General features: G+C 44.9%; 1 protein-coding gene across 1 annotated transcript; it reads left to right on the forward strand.

The window, feature by feature from the left end:
- Positions 1–7,550: 7,550 nt before the first annotated feature.
- LOC143211104 (uncharacterized) lies at positions 7,551–16,790 on the forward strand. Its single transcript, XM_076428548.1, has 5 exons — positions 7,551–9,505; positions 11,554–11,785; positions 12,149–12,371; positions 12,432–12,673; positions 13,722–16,790. Exons 1-5 carry the CDS (start codon positions 7,551–7,553, stop codon positions 16,788–16,790), a joined length of 5,721 nt encoding a protein of 1,906 aa, XP_076284663.1.
- Positions 16,791–23,217: the final 6,427 nt, after the last annotated feature.

A 23,217-nucleotide genomic window follows, 5' to 3' on the forward strand; every position in this document is an offset into this window, starting at 1 on the left:
ACGTCTGAGCCCAGAGGGTGCTCAGTACCGAGAGAACGCTAATTCCTTTCGATCGAAATCTCCTGTCACAAATCGAACAAACCCACGCGTTCGGACGAGTTGCACACACCCGCATAGTGACACTTCGACCACTGGGAACCATCTCTACTACCGCGACGCGTGTTAGTTCTACGCGGTGTTCACGACGAACGACGTCCGTCTCGGTTCGCATTTATTCCCCTCTTCGCCTTTTCAACAACGACGAACACCGGTATCGGGTCCCTGATCAGACGTGGACGTTACGCGCCACGTGGATCTAAGATCGTCTTAAATAAATTGGTCGGTTACGTCCCCGCCCCGTCTGGGCTCGTTTCGTCGGATCATTTCCGACCCGGGACGTAACACTAGACTTCAATTCACCCACGAAGTTGAAGTCGACTCAAGGTTAAGTTTTCTAGACACTACAGTTATAAAAACAGAAAACAAATTTAAAACAAATTGGTTCCATAAGAACAGTTGATCAGGGAGATATGTCAACTTTTACTCCCACCATCCGATACAGCATAAAATAGGTCTAATTAAAGGCTTAATTGATCGGGCTGTCCTTTTGGCAGACCCTGAATTTCGATCCGACAATTTATTTTTGATTAAGAATGTATTGAAACGAAACGGATATCCAGTTACATTCGTTTCTAATATAATCTAGAAACGAATATTTGAAATCTACCATCCTTGGTTAAAAGTAAAAGAAAAGGAGAAAAAAATTGCTGTGACTGGTCCGATAAATTCAAAAAATATAGTAGTCATCCCTTACATTGAAGGCATTTCAAAAGATATTAAAAGAATCTTTAGAAAAGCAGGTATACATACAATCTATAAAACACCAGATTATTTAAAAGACCTTTTTCCAAGAATCAAAGATAAAGTTCCGTTATCAAAATGCTGTAACATAGTATATTCAATACCATGCAAAGGGTGTAACCAATCTTATATTGGACAAACATGAAGACATATAGAAAGCAGAATCAGGGAACACAAACATAACATCTTTTCACCTCCAATGCAACATACTGCCCTGACGAAACATTCAATTGAATTTGACCATGCTTTTGACTTTACGAATACCAAAATTATAGACAAAGAATCTAATTTACAACGTAGAATTCTATTGGAAACGATTCACATGATTAAACATCAAAGCGTAAATCTTAGGTATGAAACACCTTCGATACATGAATACTACGCGGCATTACTGAAGCAGTAATGTTTTTATGATGAATCACCTTCCAAATAACAAAATTTTGATATTCTCAACATAACTTTTTGAATGTAGATTAATCTATAACCAATCTTCAGATTGGTATATTAACAACTGCAGTTTGCTTGGATTAGGTGAAAAGATTCATATTTTGGCGCCATATAGTGATTGGCCAATACCATGATCCATTGTTTTCCTTGATTCGTTTCATTTCAAACCTTCACGGTTTACTTAGTCCACATGTCACCAACATGGAAGCAACACGTTATCACATAACCTTAAATAACTTCATTTAATACTTGTTATAAGCATGTAAGTTTTTACAAATTTAAAAAGTTTTCTTGAGAAAATAGTTTCAGTTAACAATACAAATTACATTATTCTTACAGACGCAAAACGGAAATTTATATTTTTCTTGAAAATGGTCTGGATTTAGACCGAAACGTTGGAATTTGAATTAAATTTCATGTAAATTTTGCAAACTTGCTATATTTGTACAATTGATCGAACCAGTGCGCCAATATCACAAATTGTAGATTTACAAAATGTTGTGTTTGTGTTTAGCATATTTTGAAACTGACGAAAGCCATATTAATGTCCCAGCTGAGGGAGAATTGGTGCATATTAAAAGTAGGAGAGGATTAATCCACCCGAAAAGAACCGAGACGATATGATATACTCGATATGACAATCAATAGGATCATTAATCCTTTCGCTACGGGCTGGTTCTCCGCCGCGGTACTCGAGAGCGACTATAGTCGCCCGTAGTGGACATCGTTCCGTTTGTCAATTTTGCGGACCCGACGGCTGTCGATGTCATCGACAGCGTTGGGGTCGTCGTCGTCGTCGTCGTCGCGCGGGTCGTCGACGATGTTGCTGCAACGGTTGTCGTCGCGAACGCGGCAGTCGTCGTCGCGCGCGGCGTCTTATGCGCGAATTTTTTCATTGTTATATAAAAACATTATATTAATTGTACAAATTTTTTTCTTTTTTTTGGAATGTTGAAATATAATAAAAATAAATAATGAAAAAGATTCATGTTTGTTTGTGTTTATTTCATTGAAATAAATATTTGATTGTTGTTTGGATCGGGCGAATCGTTGTTGTTTTCGGGAAAGATACGTGTTTTCCGCGAGTGTGTTGTTTCGAAAAATTGTTTCTTCCTCTATTGTCGTTTAGAATCGATATGTTTTCGACGATTTCGCACGGTATATCTCGTTGGCTTTGAGTCGCGCGTCGTTGCAGTTTCATGTTCGAGGATTGTGCATTTTGTTTGTTGTTTATATATTTTTTCTTATTTCTTTTTTTTAATGGTACACAGTGTGGCCAGATTGATGGTGAAACCAACATCTTTTCCCCCTCCAGGCTCTCCACCTTATCCCCTTCCACTATCCTATTCCACCGTTCAGTACCTACCGCGCACGCGCAACGTGTCTTCCATTCGCCTCACTCTGCCTCACTCTATTCTCGTCGCGCAACGTGTCACATATTACTCTGGTCATCAGAGAGGGGGTACTTGTATTCCCCCCGATTCCTTTTCGATTACCCCTGTCTGGACACACTGATGGTACATACCGTGATCGCGCTTTGCTCGTACGCGCACGCGGTTCACCTTATTCTTTGTCCGTGCTCGTACCTTTGCGCGAACATGGTTTCGATTCGATGTCGCGCGCGCGCGCTTTTTTACTCTTTTTCCTTTGAAAATGGAACCGCGACGGTGATGGCGACACACGCGGATTGTGTACGCGAGCGCGCGACGAGACATCGCGCTCTCCGGTTCGGTTCCCGGCGATATATCGCGGCGATGAGATCGTTCGCGTATTCGTAACCTAAACGCGCGTGTTTGCGTTTCCGTCGTCGCATCGTATACAAGGGCGGATCCAGATTTGGCGCCAGGAGGGGGTCACATATGTAGTCGTGGTCAAGTCAAGAACTTATAATTTAATTTTGATAACAATAGATACAAGTAAAAAGTAGGTATTTTATTAATGTACGTAACTACTGTACTTAAAAATATTTATTCTTTATTGTACACTTGAAAAACTTAACACATAATAACTTGTACATATACACGTACATATTGCCATCTTCTCTTGAAGACATCCAGAGAAGCACTATCACGCACGGAATGAGGCAGCCTATTTATATTCCATAACCGTGGTGAATGATTTGTCATAACAGCTAGAGGTATGTCGAGGGGTATGACGCAAAACTTCGCAAAAGTGAAGAGGTGGTACGACAAGGATTTCCTACAAACAAAATAGAAACAGACAAAATACATATATTTAAATAACAAAATCAATTTTTCTTTTACGTCTTCTCCCGAAACGCGTTATTACGTCATTTACGTCAATGGGTACGTTTTTATGAACGTGGAGAAGTGCCAGTCCGGTTAGGCGATCTTCAACCATTGAAGATCTTAGCCACGATTTAATTCTGCGCAACGTAGAGAAAGACCTTTCTGCTGTCGCTACACTGACAGTTAGTGTAGCCATAATACATAAAAATTTTCTTATATTAGGATACATATCGATGTCACAATTTAAAATAAGATCAGAAATCGACTGCGGTATGTCCTGGCTCCGCTGCCGCGCCTGCCACTTCACCATCCACAGCCGATATTCATTTACAATGACAGAAGCTAGTTGTTTCACAGTTTCAATGTCTTCATTACTATATTCGCTTTTTGGCATGAAAACGCTTAGCTGAAACAAATTAAGTACATCAGGAGACAGGCGGTCCTGGAGATCACTTATTATTGAATCTAGAAGAGGGATGTATATAGCTCTGCGGAAATACTCTTCAGCAGATTGAGCAGGTTGGTTATTGGCCCTATGTATTTGTTTTGATACTATTCTGGGGCATTTAATTTCTACATCTAGCTGCTCAGCTACTTCTTTAGCCTCTTCAAAAAGCTGTCGGTAGATTACGTCCACATTTTCTCTTTTATTTTGTAAATACTTAAAGTATCATTAATAGCGTCCGTAGCTTTTTTTTTTACAGTACTTGCAGTAAAGACCCTGGTCTTTATGCGACAAAACAAGCCAGTGAAACTTGTCAAGGTGAGACTTCTGAGCATATTTTTTTGTTTGTTTTCCTTTTTTATTAACAACACAATGCGGGAAAGTATAATTAGGGGGAGGCTGCCAATGCTTTTCAAGCAACATAGCTTTAGTTGAATCATCTATATTTTCCCCTATATAACAAGCAATATCTGAAGCAAACTTTGGTTGAGAAAGTGAAGTCTTTATCTGATCAGAATCAGAAGTCGATGTACATATTGTAGGCTGAATATCGTTGGTAACAGGAGAGCATGTTTTTTCTTCATCTATGGTTAATGTAGGCAATGTAGCTGTAGAAGCAGAAGCATCGGCAATACAATTATTTTCATCTGTAGTTGTTGTAGGTGAATTTTTCGAGTGAGCAATCTCAAGCCTTGGTTTCTTTGGGAAAAATGAATCTATTTTTTTAAATGAACGTTTCAATCCACCACTACCATCTCCTTTTCCCTTAGAATCACCCTGCAAGCAAAACCATGCAAATATCACCATGCAAATTTCACACCCCACAACAGACAACAGACTGTTGCAAATACATATTAAATATATATACATAAAAACACCCACATTCGCTATAGTACAGGCTGGTGGCGCAGGCGCATTACCTCACAAACAAAGCAAAAACCATGCAAATTTCACACTCCACATCAGACAACAAACTTTTGTAAACATATTAGTTATAAGTACATGAAAACATAATAATATAGGTAGTTTTACAGAAACTGATTACTTACCATTTCTTGTAATTAATGAATTTGCAGCAACAATTTTTAAGAATACTTATAAAGGTACACTTATAAACACATTATAGGTAGAAAGAAATTTTAGTTTTTTAACTTAGAACTATGTTATGATATGTTGAAGTTTAGTCGTTCCGATTCCGATTGAGGTTAGGTCTAGCTAGACGTTACGTAGTCGACAAGCGCGCGCAAGTGTGGCGCGGTAAAATTCAAATTTTCGATGCGTTCGTTCCCAAACGTTTGCCATCATACAAAGTTATTATATTATATTAAATTAATTAAATATTGAAGGTATGTAGTTACATAAAATCTGTATGGTGACCAAATATATAAATAAAATCATTATGTTCAATTAGCGGTCCACCTAAGTCCTGGAACCAGCTGGGGGGGGGGGTCATGACCCCCATGACCCCCCCTGGATCCGCCGTTGATCGTATATATATATATAGAGTGTAGCGTTGTTCGTCGTGGTTGCGTATAACCGATGCATATTGCTCGGTGTTTTACGCGTTAAATTTTTTCTTCAAACATACGGTGTTTGCTCGCGCGCGCAATGTTACGGTGCGTGTGCACGCGTACGGTTCTGTGTTCATACTGTCTTATTCTGCTGCTGAGAAACCTGAAGGACGACCAAAAACACAGTGACGACAGTGACCACAGTGTGTGCATTAGGATTGTGTGGACTCACATACTGCTTCACATTTTCATTGCGTGTAGTCTGACAGTTGCAAAATTATTCCACACAAGTAACCGAGGAAGCTCAGGTGTCATATTTACAATAAATGCTTTTTGTATATTCACAACAGTAATAGCCGCGTTTTTAAACTTGTTTATCGCAGGAATGTGCTCTATAGTAAAGTGATATTCTTTTGTTATCTATCTATAATTTGACAAAGTTTAAACCGCATGCAAACTTTTATACCCGGTGACATTTTAAATAGAAATCGACGATTAAAAATTATTTTTTGCGACATAGTGAAATAGGCCTACTGGGGATACCACTGAAAAAGCGCATTGCGTAAGTAAATAGTTAATTATTAATTAGTACGTCATGCTATTCTAAGCATAACACAACATTTGCCTTATTTGTGGATTTCAGCCAGTGACAGTAAAACTGTCTAGTATCAAACGGTATTTTTCACATGTACATTCACAATATGCTAGCTATGAAACTCGCGAAAAATTAGATTTAACAGAAGGTCTCAAATTGGTAAATAGGTAAAGTCGTACGTACAATTCGTAATACGGCTAGGAAATCTGAACAAGCGTCTCCTTCTAATAAAACGTGTCCTTCTAATCGAGCTCGCATTGCATCTTACGCGATTTCGGTTTTTAACAGCAAAGAACTCAAAGTCATTCTCTGATGGCACTTTCATGCAAAAAGGCCTCATTGAGACGATTAAATTCTTTGTAGGTTCTGTAACTCTCAAACAAGCCGAGACCATTCCATTCAGCAGGCAAACCGTAACCCGTAGAATTTCCGATATAAGTGTATCTTTTGAACAGAAGTTAAGGGCACTTTTAAACACCTGTACTTATTTCTCATTGTGTCTGGACGAAAGCACCGATAGACGACATACGAGTCAATTGAGTATTTTTGCTCGAATTGTACAGAACGATTTTTCGTAAGTCGAGCAGCTTTTAGACTTCGTCCCTTTGCATGGCACAGTGACAGGTGCAGATATCTTCAATGCCATAGTGTTTAAAATCCCATAAGCCGTTCCCTGTGCTAGGGTGCATCGCGATTCCGAACGGTAACGCGCGGTGTTTACGTTACCTCTATTAGACGCCGGCGAGGCATAAGAAATGTCGCGTTCGAGAGTTTTTGCTTCCCCAACGATCTCAGCTGATCGAGTTCGATGACACACGACGAGGTAATCGACCTAGTTTGTAAACCTCGCCGTGTCAGTGTGTCATCGAACTCGTCGTTACTGTCGCGTGGGCCATCGTATCCTTTTCTCCTTATATCAAATCCTTTACACAACTCCTTTGTCTCCCTCGACGCATCGGTCGGTAGGTCGTTGCCCTACCGAACGTTGCTTCGATCATAGATATTCAATTTTGAAGTCCCCACTCCTTGTTCCTTCCGAAACCGATGGCCCACCAGCTTATAAAGAGAGCTGCGTTTTGCGTTCGCGGTAGTTCCGCACATCACGTTCTCTAGCCTCTGCTAGCGTTATTAGATCAAGCACGGTTAATATCAAGCGTTTGGTATTCTAACTTTCGATCGACTGATTCCGACATTCCCACCGTCCGTTTGCTCGCCTTCGCACATATCGCAGACCCGCTATTACGCCGATACTTTTCCGTTCACTTATCCAACACTATTGTCGTTCTTGCTGTATATCATGTGTAACTATTTCGTTTAGAATATACCTTGTTGTCAAGTACTCTAGTCACACGTTTCACCTCCTCCATATCCGTTCCCAACGAGAATAATCCTTTCTCACTCCGTTCAACTCAAAACATTTGGTCCTTCGAGCCGGATATCCATCCTTGTTTGTCATTCATACCATGGACACACTCATGGAACGCCAACACACTCTCTTCGGGCGCATCTCGCGAGCCGTCGAGAATCTGAAGAAACTGGGCAAGACGAACATGACCAAGGGCACCATCCAGACGAAACTGGCTACCTTGGAGAGCACGTGGGCGGAGTTCCAATCCCAGGATCTTCAACTCGATACCAATGCCACCGCCGAGGACCGCAAGGCGGCTTATTTTACGGAAGAACTCTTTGAAGAAACGGAAGACATGTTCTGCATCCAGAAGGGGCAACTCCTCACACTACTGGACGACTTGGAACGAGAAATGGGCCCCCCCGCAGCACCATCGGCGGACAACGCGCCGCTACCCTCCTCTGGACGAAGGTCCCGCTCGAGCATGCCGAGAATCGATCTGCCCACCTTTTCCGGACGATTCGCTCAGTGGACACGATTCAGGGACCTGTTTACGGCACTGGTAATAAAGGACGATGATTGGACCGACGCTGAACGGTTCCATTACCTGTCAGCAAGTCTGTCCGGAGAGGCGGCCGAGCTCATCAACCGCATCCCAATAACCGGCAGCAACTTCGTCAAGGCCTGGGAACTACTACAGCATCGTTACCAAAATCGCCGTCTACTGATCGCCGCGCAGTTCGACCTGCTGTTCAATGCCACGCCATGCATCGCTCACACCGCAGGGGAGTTGACGGCAATCTTGAATAACACGTGCAATGTCGCCTCCAACCTGAACAGTCTCGACGTCCCGGTGGACGACGCGTCACATTGGGTTGTCCACCAAACGGTGCAAAAGCTGGATAAAGAGACGGTGAAGGAGTGGGAGAAATCCCTCGGAAATCGCGTGGAACCACCGCCTCTGTCGGAACTTTTCGAATTTCTAGAAACGACCATCCGGGGCCTCGAGGCCTACGAGGTCCGTCAAAACGCACATGGTCCCGCATCGCAGCCAACAACATCACCGAAGGTCAGAACGCTCCATACGGCTACATCGACGTCAAGTCGAGTACGCTGCAACCTATGTCAAGGCAGCCACATTCTGTGTTTTTGCAGCGCTTTCAAGTCAATGACCCCGGCCGCACGCTTACATCTTGTGTCAACCCGGCGGTGGTGCACTAACTGTCTGGGACCGCACGACGTCACGGCCTGCCCCTCGCCCAAGAGATGTCAACGATGCGCCGAGATGCACCATTCGATGCTCCATGACGCCATCATCGTACCATCCAGTCCTACTCCAGCCGCCTCCCTCCATACCATGGAGGGCGGATATCAACCAACGGGACCTACCTCGGTCCTACTCGCCACCGCTCTCGTTGTCGTGACTGCAGGAGGCCGAACGACCACAGCCAGAGCGCTGGTAGACCCGTGCTCTGAGGTGTCACTCGTCATAGAATCCCTGGCCCAGAGGATGCGACTTCCACGCACGTCTTGCTCTCGACTGGTATTCGGGGCAGGGGCTAACGCAACAGCGACCACTCGAGGGAAAGTGGTCATGACACTGTCATCCACCACAGCAAACAACGTACAATCATGCAAGGTGGAGGCGCTGGTACTCCCCCGAATCACCACATATCGACCTTGCTGCTCGAAGCCGACACACGACTGGCCACACATGGAAGATCTACAACTCGCCGATCCAAGGACCATGGTCACAACACCGATCGAGGTACTATTGGGGGCGGATGTTTATCCCCAGATATTGCGTGAAGGTACCCGTCGCGGTGGCCGACACGCTCCGATCGCGCAGGAAACAATATTTGGGTGGATCTTGTCGGGACCGACGGCGAGACGGCGAGCGTCGCCACAGACGGTCTCGGCCCACACCTGCACAACCGACGACCTGACCGCCCTCGTCCACCGATTTTGGGAGCAAGAAGAGCTACAACCAATCGCTCCGCACTGGACCGAAGAGGAAGCCGCTTGTGAACACACGTACAAACAGACGCACTCCAGACAGTCGGACGGAAGGTACGTTGTCCGGTTGTGCCTCAAACATCCATCACCAGATCTGGGGGAGTCGCATAATATCGCTCGACGCATACTCCTGTCAACCGAGCGACGCACAGTGGTCCCAAAGCCCGAAAACGTGGCCAAAACCTAAAAAATTAACTTTCAGCTAGGTAAGTTTTAATTATGGGGTTGGTTATTCTAAGAGTGTTTCTACTTGGGGGTAAACGGCAAGAAGGTCGCATTTTATTACCTGACCAACAATCGCAGTCTGAACTTTGGTTTTCTTAGACAGTGCTTTCATACTCTTCCAAGCCTCAGTGCGAATTTTAAGTGTACAGTATACAAATTGTATTGTATCGTATTGATCTTAATTGTGCATTATGAATGCTGTTTTTGAAGATAAGTTGCATAGTTTTTAGTGCCAAATGTTTATTATTAACTGGTAACTATGTATACAAAAGAGAACGTAAAAGTGAAGGCGTAAATTTTAAAAATGTAGAGTGGAAGTTACAACTCACGGCAACTCACGCCCTAAAACTTGTTCGAGCATCTACTTTATACTATTATCTTGCAACTGAAACAAAAATCAGCTACAGATTTTTGCAGATTTGTTCGTAATACTATTTTTTGTAATGCAGAGTAGGTATACTGTGAGGTTTGAAAGGGTAACTGCAAACATTCACGTTCCTGGATTCCATTGAAAATTTGTGATGTAATGTTTTCAAGGTCGCTGATTACGAATCTGAACTTAGAATTTTAAAAAACAAAATGGCCGATCCAATATGGCGGGCGGGTATTTGAAAAAATGATTCGATTTCTATAAAAATTGGTAATATGATGTTTTCTGGATCTCTGATTACGATTCTGAACTTAAAATTTCGAAAAACAAAATGGCCGATCCCATATGGCGGACGGGTATTTGAAAGTGTGTATTTGGTTTTTGCGTCTCGCGATGCACGCGCACGGACGAAAAACAAAAAACAACTGAACAAGCGACGCGCGACGAGACAAACGCGTGAAGTATTTTGTTTTAATAAAGAATTCTTGCATTAGCCATCACGGACGACACACGTGTTTTTTCTCTGATCCCTCACCACCTCCTTTTTTCCTCCGTACACACTAAATTTTCGGTATCGGAACACGAAAAGTGAAAACTGCATTCGAAAACGGTTTATTTAATTTAAATTGTGTAAAATGGATGCTGTTCCTGGAGGTAAGTAGAATGTCTCTGACTACTAGTATATCTAAAATAGGTAATGGTTACGTTATACAGGGTGTCCCAAAATTCCTTCAACAGCCGGAAATAGGAGGTTCCTGACGTCATTTGAAGTGACATTTTCCTTTGCAAAAATGTTATCCTCGGCTTTGTTTAAGAGTTATTAACGAAAAACACGGACCAATCAGAGGGCGACCTAGACGCGAGTTGGCACTGTCAGCCAATAGACAGTTAGCGCGCCAGGCCAACTGTGCAAACTCGCGTCTAGGTCGCGCTCTGATTGGTCCGTGTTTTTTGTTAATAACTCCTAAACAAAGTCTCAGGAACTGATCTCAGGGACCTCCAATTTCCGGCTGTTGAAGGAATTTTGAGACACCCTGTATAATAATAGACCTTATTAGAAGACAAAAGAAGAAGTGTTGATGTTTTGATCACGATTTCACCGTTTGGACACACTGTGCACTGTGCAGTATGTTTTAAATATAATTATAAATTATTTTCATTTACTTTCAGGATCCTGTGATAGTGATATACATTTTACAAGAAAACAGGTTTTTGTTATTATCAAAAAAAATTTAAATATGGAGTGCAATGTTATACTCGAACATTTAAAAAAACAAGTTTTAGAACAGAATGGGTGTTCTATTGAAATAAATTATGAAATGAAGGAGGCAATGCAAAAACTCTTTTACACAATGCGATTAAAGTGGCGGAGTGTACACCGAAAAGAGAGCGTTTTTTTTGCAAAATTTGCCAATTGGCTCAATACTAGTATAGCCTTTCGGATACCTGCAGCCACTCAACCTAGAGATAAAGGGGGCCGTCCTTCTACGGAATTCATAATTTCTAGTGAAAGGACAAAAAGGAGAACGGAAGAGATACGTTCTAAATTTCCCGTAGAAGAACTGTCCTATGCTACACAGATGAGTTTTCGAACAGCAGGAAATTTGGATGCATCAAAACTTCTTCAAGATGTATCTCAAAATTCATCGAAAGCTACGGAATATATTAAATCTGTGGAATCGAAGAAGGAAAGAACGCTATCCGGCGATGTAGCCCTGGCATATATTATACGAAAACACGTATCCAAAAGTGATTATATGGAATTAAGGCAACTAGCCAAAGAAAATAATTGTTGTTTGTTTCCTTCATACAAGATTATCATAGATTGCAAAAAGAAATGTAATCCTTCCGCAACGGATATCACTGTTAGTGAAGATACTGCGGAAGTGAAATTGCAAGGCCTGTTAGACCATTCTGTCAAAAGAATATTATTATTACAAAGTAGCGTAATTAACAGTTTGGCAGAGGAAAATTTGCGTATGACTCTCATATGCAAATGGGGATGCGATGGAAGCTCCGGACAAGGCATATACAAGCAAGCTTTTGCAGATGAAGATAAATCAGATTCGGATATTTTCTTATCTTCACTTGTTCCATTGCAGCTTCTGTCTAAAGATGGAAGTATTGTCTGGAAGAATCCAAGACCTTCATCCCCCCGTTACTGTAGGCCTATAAGGATTCAGTTTCTCCATGAAACTGTGAATGCTACAGTATCCGAAATGGCATACGTGGAAAATCAAATAAAAGAGCTTAAACCTTTGAAAATTGTGGTAGAAGGCAAGGAAGTTTTCGTTAGGTACGATTTACATCTAACAATGATAGATGGTAAAGTGTGTAATGCAATCACACACACAAAATCTGCACAACGTTGTTTTTTATGTGAAGCAACGTCTAAGGAATTTAATAATATAGATATGCTCTTAGATAAAAATATAAATGAAGATCATGTACGATTTGGACTATCAACTCTGCATGCATGGATTCGATTTTTCGAATGTTGCCTGCACTTGTCCTACAAAGTTACAATTAAAAAGTGGCAAGTACGCAGCAGCAGCAAAGAGAAACAAGAAATGGAGCAACGAAAGCAGTTAATTCAACGAGGTCTTCGTAGAGAATTAGGACTGATTGTAGATCGTCCTAAACCAGGATTCGGCAGCACAAACGACGGTAATACGGCTCGGAAATTTTTTGAAAACTACGAAATATCGTCACACATAACCGGAGTTGATGAAACATTGGTCAAACGGTTTTATATAATACTACAGGGTATTTCAAGTGGGCATGAAATAGAAACTGAAAAATTCCATGAATATGCAGTCAATACTGCAAGACTCTTTGTAAACCTTTATCCGTGGTATTATATGCCCACATCAGTTCACAAAATATTAATACACGGATCGCAAATTATAAAATCAGCGATTCTTCCTATAGGGCAAATGTCTGAAGATGCTCAAGAGTCGCTAAATAAATTCGTTAAGCGATTTCGAAAAGATTTATCTCGAAAATATTCACGAGTTAAAACGATGGAGGATGTGTTTAATCGTCTTCTGCTACACTCCGACCCATTTTTATCTGGCATAAGAAAATTGCCGCAAAAGAAATTGAGAAGCCTATCTGCAGAAGCAGTTGACTTATTAGCATCGCCAAGGATAGATAAGGATACAAATGCAGAAGAAATACATGAAGCATCCAGAGAAGATTTTGAATCTGCCGATGACGAAATTTATTTTTAACTTATATCGTTACTAGATTGATTGAATAAACGCAATTTAACGATAAGCGTATTAAAGTTTTATTTACCAATGCCTCATTCCTCCATTGCAAATATTGCTATATTTGATTCAACCTTCCTGTTCCATTAAATTTTTCAATTCAAATTCGTAATCAGAGATCCAGAAAACATCGTATTACCAATTTTTATAGAAATCGAATCATTTTTTCAGATACCCGTCCGCCATATTGGATCGGCCATTTTGTTTTTCGAAATTCTAAGTTCAGAATCGTAATCAGAGATCCAAGAAAACATCGTATTGCCAATTTTTTTAGAAATCGAATTATTTTTCAGATACCCGTCCGCCATATTGGATCGGCCATTTTGTTTTTCGAAATTCTAAGTTCAGATTCGTAATCAGCGATCTTGAAAACATAACATCACAAATTTTAAATTTAATCCAGGGACGTCTTGAGGTTTTGGCCACGTTTTCGGGCTTTGGGACCACTGTGCGACGCCTCCAGGCCAATCCAACCCTCTATGACGCCTATCATGCATTCATGAAGGAATATCAGCAGTTGGGGCACATGTTAGCAGTACCGAGAACAGCGGAGTGCACCTCACGGCCTCATTTTTACCTCCCACACCACGGAGTGTTGAAGGGCACCGGCGCGGCCGCTAAACTTCGGGTCGTCTTCAATGGGTCCCGGTTGTCCTCATCCGGACAGTCTCTCAACCAATACCTAGCGGCCGGACCCAAACTGCAACGAGAGCTCATGGATGTACTCCTACGCTGGAGACGCCACAAAGTCGCCTTCATCACCGACATTGAGAAAATGTACAGACAAATACAGATACATCCAGACGACCGAGATTATCAGCGGATCCTATGGCGAGACGACGCCAGCGCCCGCATTCAGGTTTTTCACCTCGCTACCGTCACGTACGGATTATCATGCGCGCCGTTTCTGGCCATACGCACACTGCTGCAGCTGGCGGACGATGAAGAGAAGCGGCATCCGAGAGGCGCCTCCATACTTCGGGAGGCCACATACGTCGACGACATCCTTTCAGGCGCTGACACCGTGGAGGAAGCCCGACGCACGCAAGCAGAGCTCATCGACATCTGCAAGGCGGGAGGCTTCACTCTGAAGAAATGGAACTCAAACCACAGCGGTTTATTGTCCCACCTGCCCGCAGATTTCCTGGCAAGCTCGTCGGCCATTCCTTGGTACCCTGAGCTCGGGTGCAGTGCGCTGGGCCTGACGTGGCATCCGCAGGAAGACACACTCTCCTTTTCTTTTTACGGACACCATGCCTCCCCTACTCCCGCAACCATAACGAAGCGCTACATCCTTTCCCAAATAGCCAAACTGTTTGACCCTCTTGGATGGCTGGCACCGTTCCTAGTACGAGGGAAAATACTTCTCCAAAACTTATGGCAACTAAAGTTAGGATGGGACGATCGCCTACCAGACACGGCGGCAGAGACCTGGACGACGATGACCACCGACGCGGCCACCTTATCCACGCTACGCATTCCGCGATGGCTCGGAGTGGACAGCACATCGTCCTCCCTGCAACTCCACGTTTTCGTGGATGCCTCGGAGAAGGCATATGCTGCGGCCGCATATCTGCGCGCGAGCAGTCTGCATGGATCCCAGGTCATCTTGGTCGCCGCCAAGACGAAGACAGCACCGTTGAAGAACGTGTCTCTGCCGCGACTCGAGCTATGTGCCACGGTCCTGGGGGCACGGCTACTCCAGCGCGTAAAAAGGGAAATTCAGATGACCATCGACACTACCCACCTGTGGTCAGACTCCACCATCGCCCTGGCATGGCTACACGGGGAACCCATGCACTGGCGAACATTCGTCGCCAATCGAGTGTCCGAAGTCCAGCGGACCATGCCTGACGTCCACTTACATCACGTAAGGACGGCGGACAACCCAGCGGACTGCGCCTCGCGGGGCATCCCTGCCAGCCAGCTCGCCAACCACCCCCTGTGGTGGACCGAACCCAGGTGGCTCAGAGATGCACCTACCACATGGGACACATCAACGCCCACGCTCACCACCACGGAGGAGGAACGTCCTCCCGCTACATGCCTCCACGCGGTTCATCCGGAGGCGGGATATGAGGAACTGCTGCGACGATACTCCCAACTTCACAAGCTGATACGAGTCACTGCCTGGTGCCTACGGTGGAGACGTCCCCGTACCACACCTGCACCGACACTGCATCCCGAGGAGATCAACCGAGCCGAATGTTGCTGGATCAAACTCGTACAAAATCACGAGTTCCGAAACGACCTCACCGCACTTCGGCGCGGAAAACCACCCGGATCGACCAGCCCCCTACGCACAATGGCTCCATTCATTGACGACCACGGTGTCCTCCGCGTGGGAGGACGGATCCGAAACTCACTGCTGTCATACGACGAGCAGAATCCCATCATTCTGCCACCTGGATCTGGCTTCACGCACCTGATCATCGACCAACACCATCATCGAACGCTACACGGAGGAGTACAGTTGACCTTGGCATCCACCAGGCAACGGTTCTGGATCCCTCAAGGCCGACAGCAGGTCAAAGGACGCATTTCCCGATGCCTCACGTGTCTCCGATGGCGGGCGGCATCGGTCAAACAGGTCATGGGCGACCTTCCACTCCACCGGGTCACACCTTCCCGACCGTTCCTCCATACGGGACTGGACTACGCCGGCCCATTCAGATTGAAGACCACACCAGGGCGCGGACACAAGTCCATCAAGGGCTACGTATCAATCTTTGTCTGTTTCAGTTCAAAAGCAGTCCACATTGAAGCAGTCTCCGACTATTCCACTCCCGCATTTCTGGCGGCCTTTCGACGATTCACGGGTCGGCGAGGACTGTGCGCCTCACTCACGAGCGACTGTGGAACCAACTTTGTCGGCGCAGACAGAGAACTCCGGAGGATGTTCAAGGCCTCGTCCAAGCAGTCGACCGTTATTGCCAACCAACTATCGCATGACGGAGTGCAGTGGAGGTTCAACCCTCCAGGAGCGCCGCATTTCGGCGGACTCTGGGAAGCTGCAGTACGATCAGTCAAACATCACCTACGTCGGGTCATAGGAGAAAACCCCCTCACCTACGAGGAATTCTCGACATTCTTATGCCAGGTAGAAGCGTGTTTAAACTCACGCCCTCTCCAACCACTCACGGACGATCCAGAGGACTTGACGCCCTTGACGCCGGGACACTTTCTCATCGGAGGTCCACTCCTCGCCGTCCCTGAGCCATCCAAACACGACATCCCATCGTCGCGTCTGACTCGATGGCAGCAGCAGCAACAACGCCTGGAACACTTCTGGCGACGGTGGTCAGCTGAATATTTACATCAGCTACAGTCCAGACCAAGGTGGACCAACCCACAACCATCGTTAACGGTCGGGGATCTCGTCCTCGTGAAGGCTGAAACTACACCCCCCACCCAGTGGCCGCTCGCCCGCGTCATCGACGTCCACCCCGGTCCAGATGGCCAAAACACATAGAAAACACTGTTCAAAAATTATTAATAACATCAGAGACGGAAATCGATTTCTATCTCATAGAAAATTTCGAGAATTTCTGGAAACGCATAACGCTGCTTACACTGATGTCTCATTATATTGTGATGTACGCTGGCTCAGTGCTGCGAAACGCTTAGGTCAATTCTTTGCTATAAGAGAAGAGCTCATCCTTTTCTTACAAGAATACCAAATTAAAAATTCGGAAGAATATTTCCTTCTCCCGACAGACGTGAGTTTTCTATGCGAATTCTCGTTTATTATTGACCTCAGCGTCCACCGGTCTTACGGATTTAGATAAGCTGGCTGACATAGCCGATAAAATTGCAGAATCGTCGAGTCCTTCCCTCCTCTGGCGTGGACAAGTCCGACCTCAAATGCATTCATGAGGAGTTCAAACGCAATTCGTCAGAGCTTTCGCGATCGTCTGCGGAAATGGGTAGGCACGCGTTGACGTTGACGGGCTTCTGCTCGGCGACGCCGCGGCGTCTAAAGCTGAGCGCATACTAGAGGGTCTCGGGAAGGCCGCGGATCGTCTCGGGAAGGCCAAAGCCACAGATGGACGACCATGCGGCAAGAGAGCAGGGCTACCTGCTGTGCGTGGCAGAAAAAAAGGTCTCCGTGGGCTCCCCACCTCTTTAAAGGAAGGGACCTTTCTTTCAGACAGCCCTGCTCCCTGCTGTGGAGCCGTCGGCCCGCTAGAGATTTCTTGCCGCATGGTCGTCCATCGGTGGCTTTGGCCTTCCCGAGACCCTCTAGTATGCGCTCACCTTAAAAGGAACGTGTCCAATCGGTCGGCTAAGTGGAACACTCCAATTAGGAAATGCCAAAGAAATATATGTATATGGATGATACAATTTCCGTAAGTATTTAACATAAACCATTTATATGATTAATATCTTTCAAGTAAAGAAAGTCTCTACTATTTGAGCATTTTTTATCTGTTATTAGGTGGTACCACGAATGCCTCCTTTTCATGAACACTGTACACATACGTTACAATAACACGGTATACCACTATTGATAATTTCCATTACGCTTATCTCACATTGTCAGATTAAAAAATGATGTTAATTTACAGGGAATCGCTACCATTTCCGTTTTATGTGAATGTCGTACTAAGACAATGTACGAAGCAATATGGAGAAAAATAGTTTCTCTTGTTCCACGATTTTATTTTTTTTATTGACTCGATGTTTTCATATGATTTGTGAAAAATCAATATTTCCATGTCAACAATTTCATTTGTTTCAAACAAGCTGCCTTCATCAAATAAATTGCAGTTTACACGTACATACAATTTACGTACGATGTACACGTCGCAAGAGCATTACATTATGCACTTTGTGTTTGCCTAATGTGATGGCAATGCCGAAGAAACGGTACGAAGACTAGCCGTAGAACGACCCAGAATACAGCCTACTCCCTCAGCCGACTACGTACGAAGACTGGCATGGCATCGCGGCTTTACTCTACAGGGTCGTTTGAGCGCGATGGAAGAAACGCCGGGAGACCGCGAACGACCAGGACGGTTCGTACAGAAACCGACATTCTGGACATCGTGGAAGAGGATGGCACCGTGAGCGTGCGTGATATCAGTCGCCGTTTGCGGTAAGTCAAAGTATAAAACGATATTTGATTAAAGCGTATGCAACAGTAGGTATTTATGCATTTTCATGTATTTTGTTTTAGTATCGATCGTTCGGCGGTACATCGAACTCTGCAGGAGAATTTGTTTCACCCGTACAAATATGTGCGGGTGCAACAATTAGCGGCTTGAGTTTTCAAGGTGGCTGCTCGGAGAAGTTGCCCGGGATCCGGTGTTCGTCATATACATATTGTGGACTGACGAATCACTCTTCACAAGAGAAGGGTGCTTGCTTCAACGCCCACAATTTGCATGTATGGAGCGTTGAGAATCCGTCGGCGCTTCGGGAACGCGGAGCACAGCACCGCTGGTCGGTTAACTTTTGGGCCGGCATTTGCGGCGACGAAATCCTCGGGCCGTGCATTCTACCTGATAGACTGGACGGCCCGAGCTTCCTTGTCTTTTTGGAAACAGTTCTGCCGAATCTCATGGACGATGTTCCTTATGAGACTCGGCTGAACATGATTTTCCAAATGGATGGGGCGCCAGCGCACTACGCCGCAAATGTCTGCGCCCATTTGAATCAAACCTTTCGGGACAGGTGGATCGGCCGCGGTGGTCCTGTTGCGTGGCCCGCGCGGTCACCTGATCTCAATCCGCTGGATTTTTTCCTTTGGGGCTATTTAAAGGTAATTTTAATTTTCATGTATTTTCAAGTAGTTTTTACTGATTGTTGTATACGTATTTGCTCACGTTTTGTTTTTCTTTTATAATTAATTTCAGAATGAGGTGTACCGTACAACAGTAAACTCAGCAGAAGAGATGGTGGCACGCGCTTAAGGTGCCATTGCGATGATCAGTAGAGAGACCCTTTAATCTAAACAAAATCGTAAAAAAATGTTAAAAATGATATTATCAATAAATTCTAACTTGAATCATTTTTTATATCATTTTCAATTTGTATGCACTTACGTAGATAGAAGGACCATTTCAGACAAAAGAGTTGATTTCTCGTTTAAACTAAGCGACAAGTTATATTATTATTATTAAGAACGAAACCTTTTGCATCTTGTAGAGTTTGTCCCCGAAGTGGACCCGTGAAAAAATTTTTGCATTTTTTTATTCCTTACGATTTTATTTGCGAAAAATGAATTATTTCATGTATGTTCACTGATTAATACGAGATTTATGGACCAATCAGGACGAAACCTTCTGCATTTTGTAGGACTAAAAAGTGTGAAATAAAAAAATTTTATATTTATATTAAGAGGTCATACCATGGCGGGAACTACAATTCCCTGTCTGGAGAAGCAGCCATTATTGGAGGCCACACCAAGAAGGTCCTGTTCGTCGAAGTGAAGAACAAGTTTTGCGTCATTTGCGAAACAGCGCCGCGCGAACACCGTTGTTACAAGAATTGGAGTCGCCAACAAAGTTCGACAGCAATGGAAAGCGCTGCTATCGTGGAAGGATTTCAATCCAGTGTACAAACGCACGGCCTAATATACGGGACATTAGTTGCCGATGGCGATAGCAGCGTATACAAAAGGATACGGGATGTTGATCCGTATAGTGAGTATGGGGTGGTAGTGAAGAAAATTGAATGCGACAACCACCTGTTGCGAAATTTGTGCAACAGATTCAGGAAGATAAGTGCAAGAGGCCCCCACAAGGAGCTGAGAGATATTATAGCTAAGCGTATCTACTAGCTGCGCACCGGAATCAAGAGTGCCGCAAGACACAGATCACAACAAAAAAACCTGAGCTTTTCGGAGCGAGACAAACTTCTCAAAGATGACTTGAGGAACGTGATAAGTCACGTGTTCGGGGAACACAAAAACTGTAAGGACTTGGCATACTTTTGCAAAAACCGTTCTGACAAGAACCAGACTAACTATGTCCCGAAATTGAGAGAAAGTGGCTTATTAAGACCAATGGAAGAGGCAATGCAGCGGATTATAGATCATTCCAAAAGTTTACTGTGCAGGAAAGATAATAACTCAGTAGAATCTTTGAACGGCACCATGACAAAATACGGCGGAGGAAAACGAATAAACTTTGGACGAACAGGCTCGTACGAAGGAAGAGTCCATGCTGCTGTCCTCCATTATAATACAAAGGAACCGCTTAGTCGATTATGCGCTGCAATGGGTAAAGAACCGACAGCCTCCATAATAAAGTTGGAAACTAAACGGAAACGTGAACTGGAAGAGTCGAAGAAGCGGAAAGAAAAAGCAAAAGCATCATCCTTCTACCGAACTGAAGCACCACAACGATGCGACAAGGACTATGGCCCTAATGCGGAGAAACCAGATGATGATATGACGGAAGAAGTCTACAATTTAAATCATGAGAAGCTCATGACAATGCTCCACCAGCGGCAAGCGGATCGACAAATAATCGAAGCTAAAACTCGTGATCAAGCGTACAGCGATGAATGGTTTTTTTACAGAAAAAATTTATTAACTGCATCCAATTTCGGCAAAGTGTTCAAATTACGAGACAATACAAATAGAGAAGGTACTATAACAACGATTATGTATCCTGTGACGTGGCAGATTCAGCCTACGTCACTCCGAACCTTAAACGAAAGACCGGGTCACTGAAAAGCGGCATAATAGCGAAACAACAATTACGAGCGCTCTCCCTGGGACATCCGAACGCCCAAAGAATAGAGTTATCGCATTTGAATGTCGCGCCGCGGGGCGCGACAAGAGTTTTCAGAAACTACCGAAATCGGCGAGGAGCCCGATACCTGTTTCCGGCCGCCGATTGGCGGAAGGCCGCAAGCCGAGACGCTCGGAACACCAATCACAGGGCGCTGCTGGCGAGGAAGACGGCGAGGATTGGACCGAGCCCGGATCTGTCAACCCGGAGAAAGCGACGAGGCTGTTAAACATAAGGACGACCAGCAGTCCACCCTCGTCGACGTCTCATCCGGAAAATGCCATGAGAGCTACACCGGAACGGCTCGGATCCATGGATGCCGACTAACCGCCTTATATCGGCCGGGCTTCGGAAAAGAGAAAATACCGAAGGCCCGGGCCGACATGTCATCGAGTCGTCCCTGCGCCCAGAAACAACGTGATTGGCCCGAGCGTCGCCGAAGACGAGAGTGGGGGGAAAACTCGCTTCCGCGTTCCGAACCATCTCGAACTGGGCCACTGGGTCGAAAGACTACTTACTGTCAACACGTGCGAATCTTTTACCGCGATATAATAGAAAGTACTTTGCGACTGCCGCCATCACAGCGAAATTGGTAAGTGCCGGTCAGGCTTTATTTCGAAATATTAAGTGACCAGTTCGTGTTGGTTCGGGGACGTTATTCGAGTTCGCGAAAATTCGTACCGCGGTGTACCGTGTGTTCCCCCGCGTTTACCGTTGACCGGGAGTCGCTCTCCTGAGAGGTTCGCGAGGCCACGGATCGTGTGTCGCCGAATCCTCGTGCACGAGCTATTCGGGACCCACGATATTCGTCCGGTAATTCTTGGGGCTGCCCTCGGATCGTTCTTCGGGAGGATAACGCGCCGTATTCGTTTCGTATCGTTCACCGTTCGCACGTTTCGCCCAGTCTCGAATTAGGAACGCGTACGTTACTGGAGCTCGGTCGAATTCGTGCCCTCGTGGCTTGTAAATTCACGCGAAGTCCTGTGACGACCGAGCTCGACGCGATCGAAATTATTCCGCGCGATCGGCCGAACAACCGCCGTCACTTTCGTGTTCGCGCCGGCAAATCTATTGACTACCGCCGGCATCGGCCGGCGGATTGTATGACCACCTCGTTTTAATAAACGACGATATTTTGCCCGAGAACTACCGAGTAATTTCATTCCTCGTGAGAAACGTTCCCGTCGCGGGGAATGCCCCGTTCCTTTCCTCACGTGGTTCCCTGGACCCGTTCGCGGTCGTCACCGGCCTAAACGATGTTCGCAGATTCGACGTCATTTTGAAAACCGAGCGAATCGTTCGAGAGTTTCGCGTGGTACGGTATCGTACCTGGCGCCCGTTCACTTCGTGTACAATTTTGTCGTTCCGTTCGAATCTGCGAAGATCTTTTGTCTCGAGAGGACCACGTGTCGCGCGACCGAGCGTGGCCCGGTCGCAAGGCCATAATTTCTCGAAGGCGGTTATCTCTCGGTTCGCCGGGAAATAAACGCCGTGACAATCCACAAGTACTGAGTGTAGCAGCAGTGGAATACGGAAAGGAGCACGAGAAGATCGCCCTGGAGGAATTGGCAGCCGAACTCCGAGTCAGTATTGAGCCGTGTGGGCTCTTTATTGATTACGACATTCCTTACTTGGGTGCGACACTAGATAGACTAATAAATGACGATACCATTGTCGAAATCAAATGTCCACATTCGGCGAAGGATATGTCTGCCGATGACGCATTAGAGAAGATTCCTTGTCTACGAGGCATTATTATTAACGATTAAATGAATAAAAATAATAGCTATTATTACCAAGTGCAAGGACAGTTGCATGCAACAAACAGGCAGTATGCTTACTTCTGTATCTGGACACCGCATGGCAGAAAAACTGTCCAAGTTGAAAGAGACGATACTTTCTGGGCAACAAAAATGGCAGACAAATAGGAAAGGTTCTACAAGGATCATATGGCACGAGAACTAATAACGCATAAAGTGTTTAAAGAACTTGACAAAAAGAAAGGACTGCGCCGGCGAGTGCAACACAGCGCACATGAAGAGCTGTTCAATAAATGAAAGGGACCGTCTTTGACGGGGGTGGGAGGTGGGCCCTTTCAGAAATAGATTTGTATATAAACTTTCAAGCATTTCTTATACATATGTATGTATATATTAT

The sequence above is a fragment of the Lasioglossum baleicum genome, chromosome 1 (genome assembly GCF_051020765.1).
Source record: "Lasioglossum baleicum chromosome 1, iyLasBale1, whole genome shotgun sequence".
NCBI lineage: Eukaryota > Metazoa > Arthropoda > Insecta > Hymenoptera > Halictidae > Lasioglossum > Lasioglossum baleicum.

Bases quoted from the DNA above. Each gene is read 5' to 3' on its own strand.
- LOC143211104 (XM_076428548.1), top strand. From the start codon at position 7,551: ATGGACACACTCATGGAACGCCAACACACTCTCTTCGGGCGCATCTCG. The intron at 9,506-11,553 runs GTACGTTGTCCG...CATAATTTCTAG, and splicing joins TCCAGACAGTCGGACGGAAG to TGAAAGGACAAAAAGGAGAA. The intron at 11,786-12,148 runs GTATCCAAAAGT...GTTCCATTGCAG, and splicing joins CATATATTATACGAAAACAC to CTTCTGTCTAAAGATGGAAG.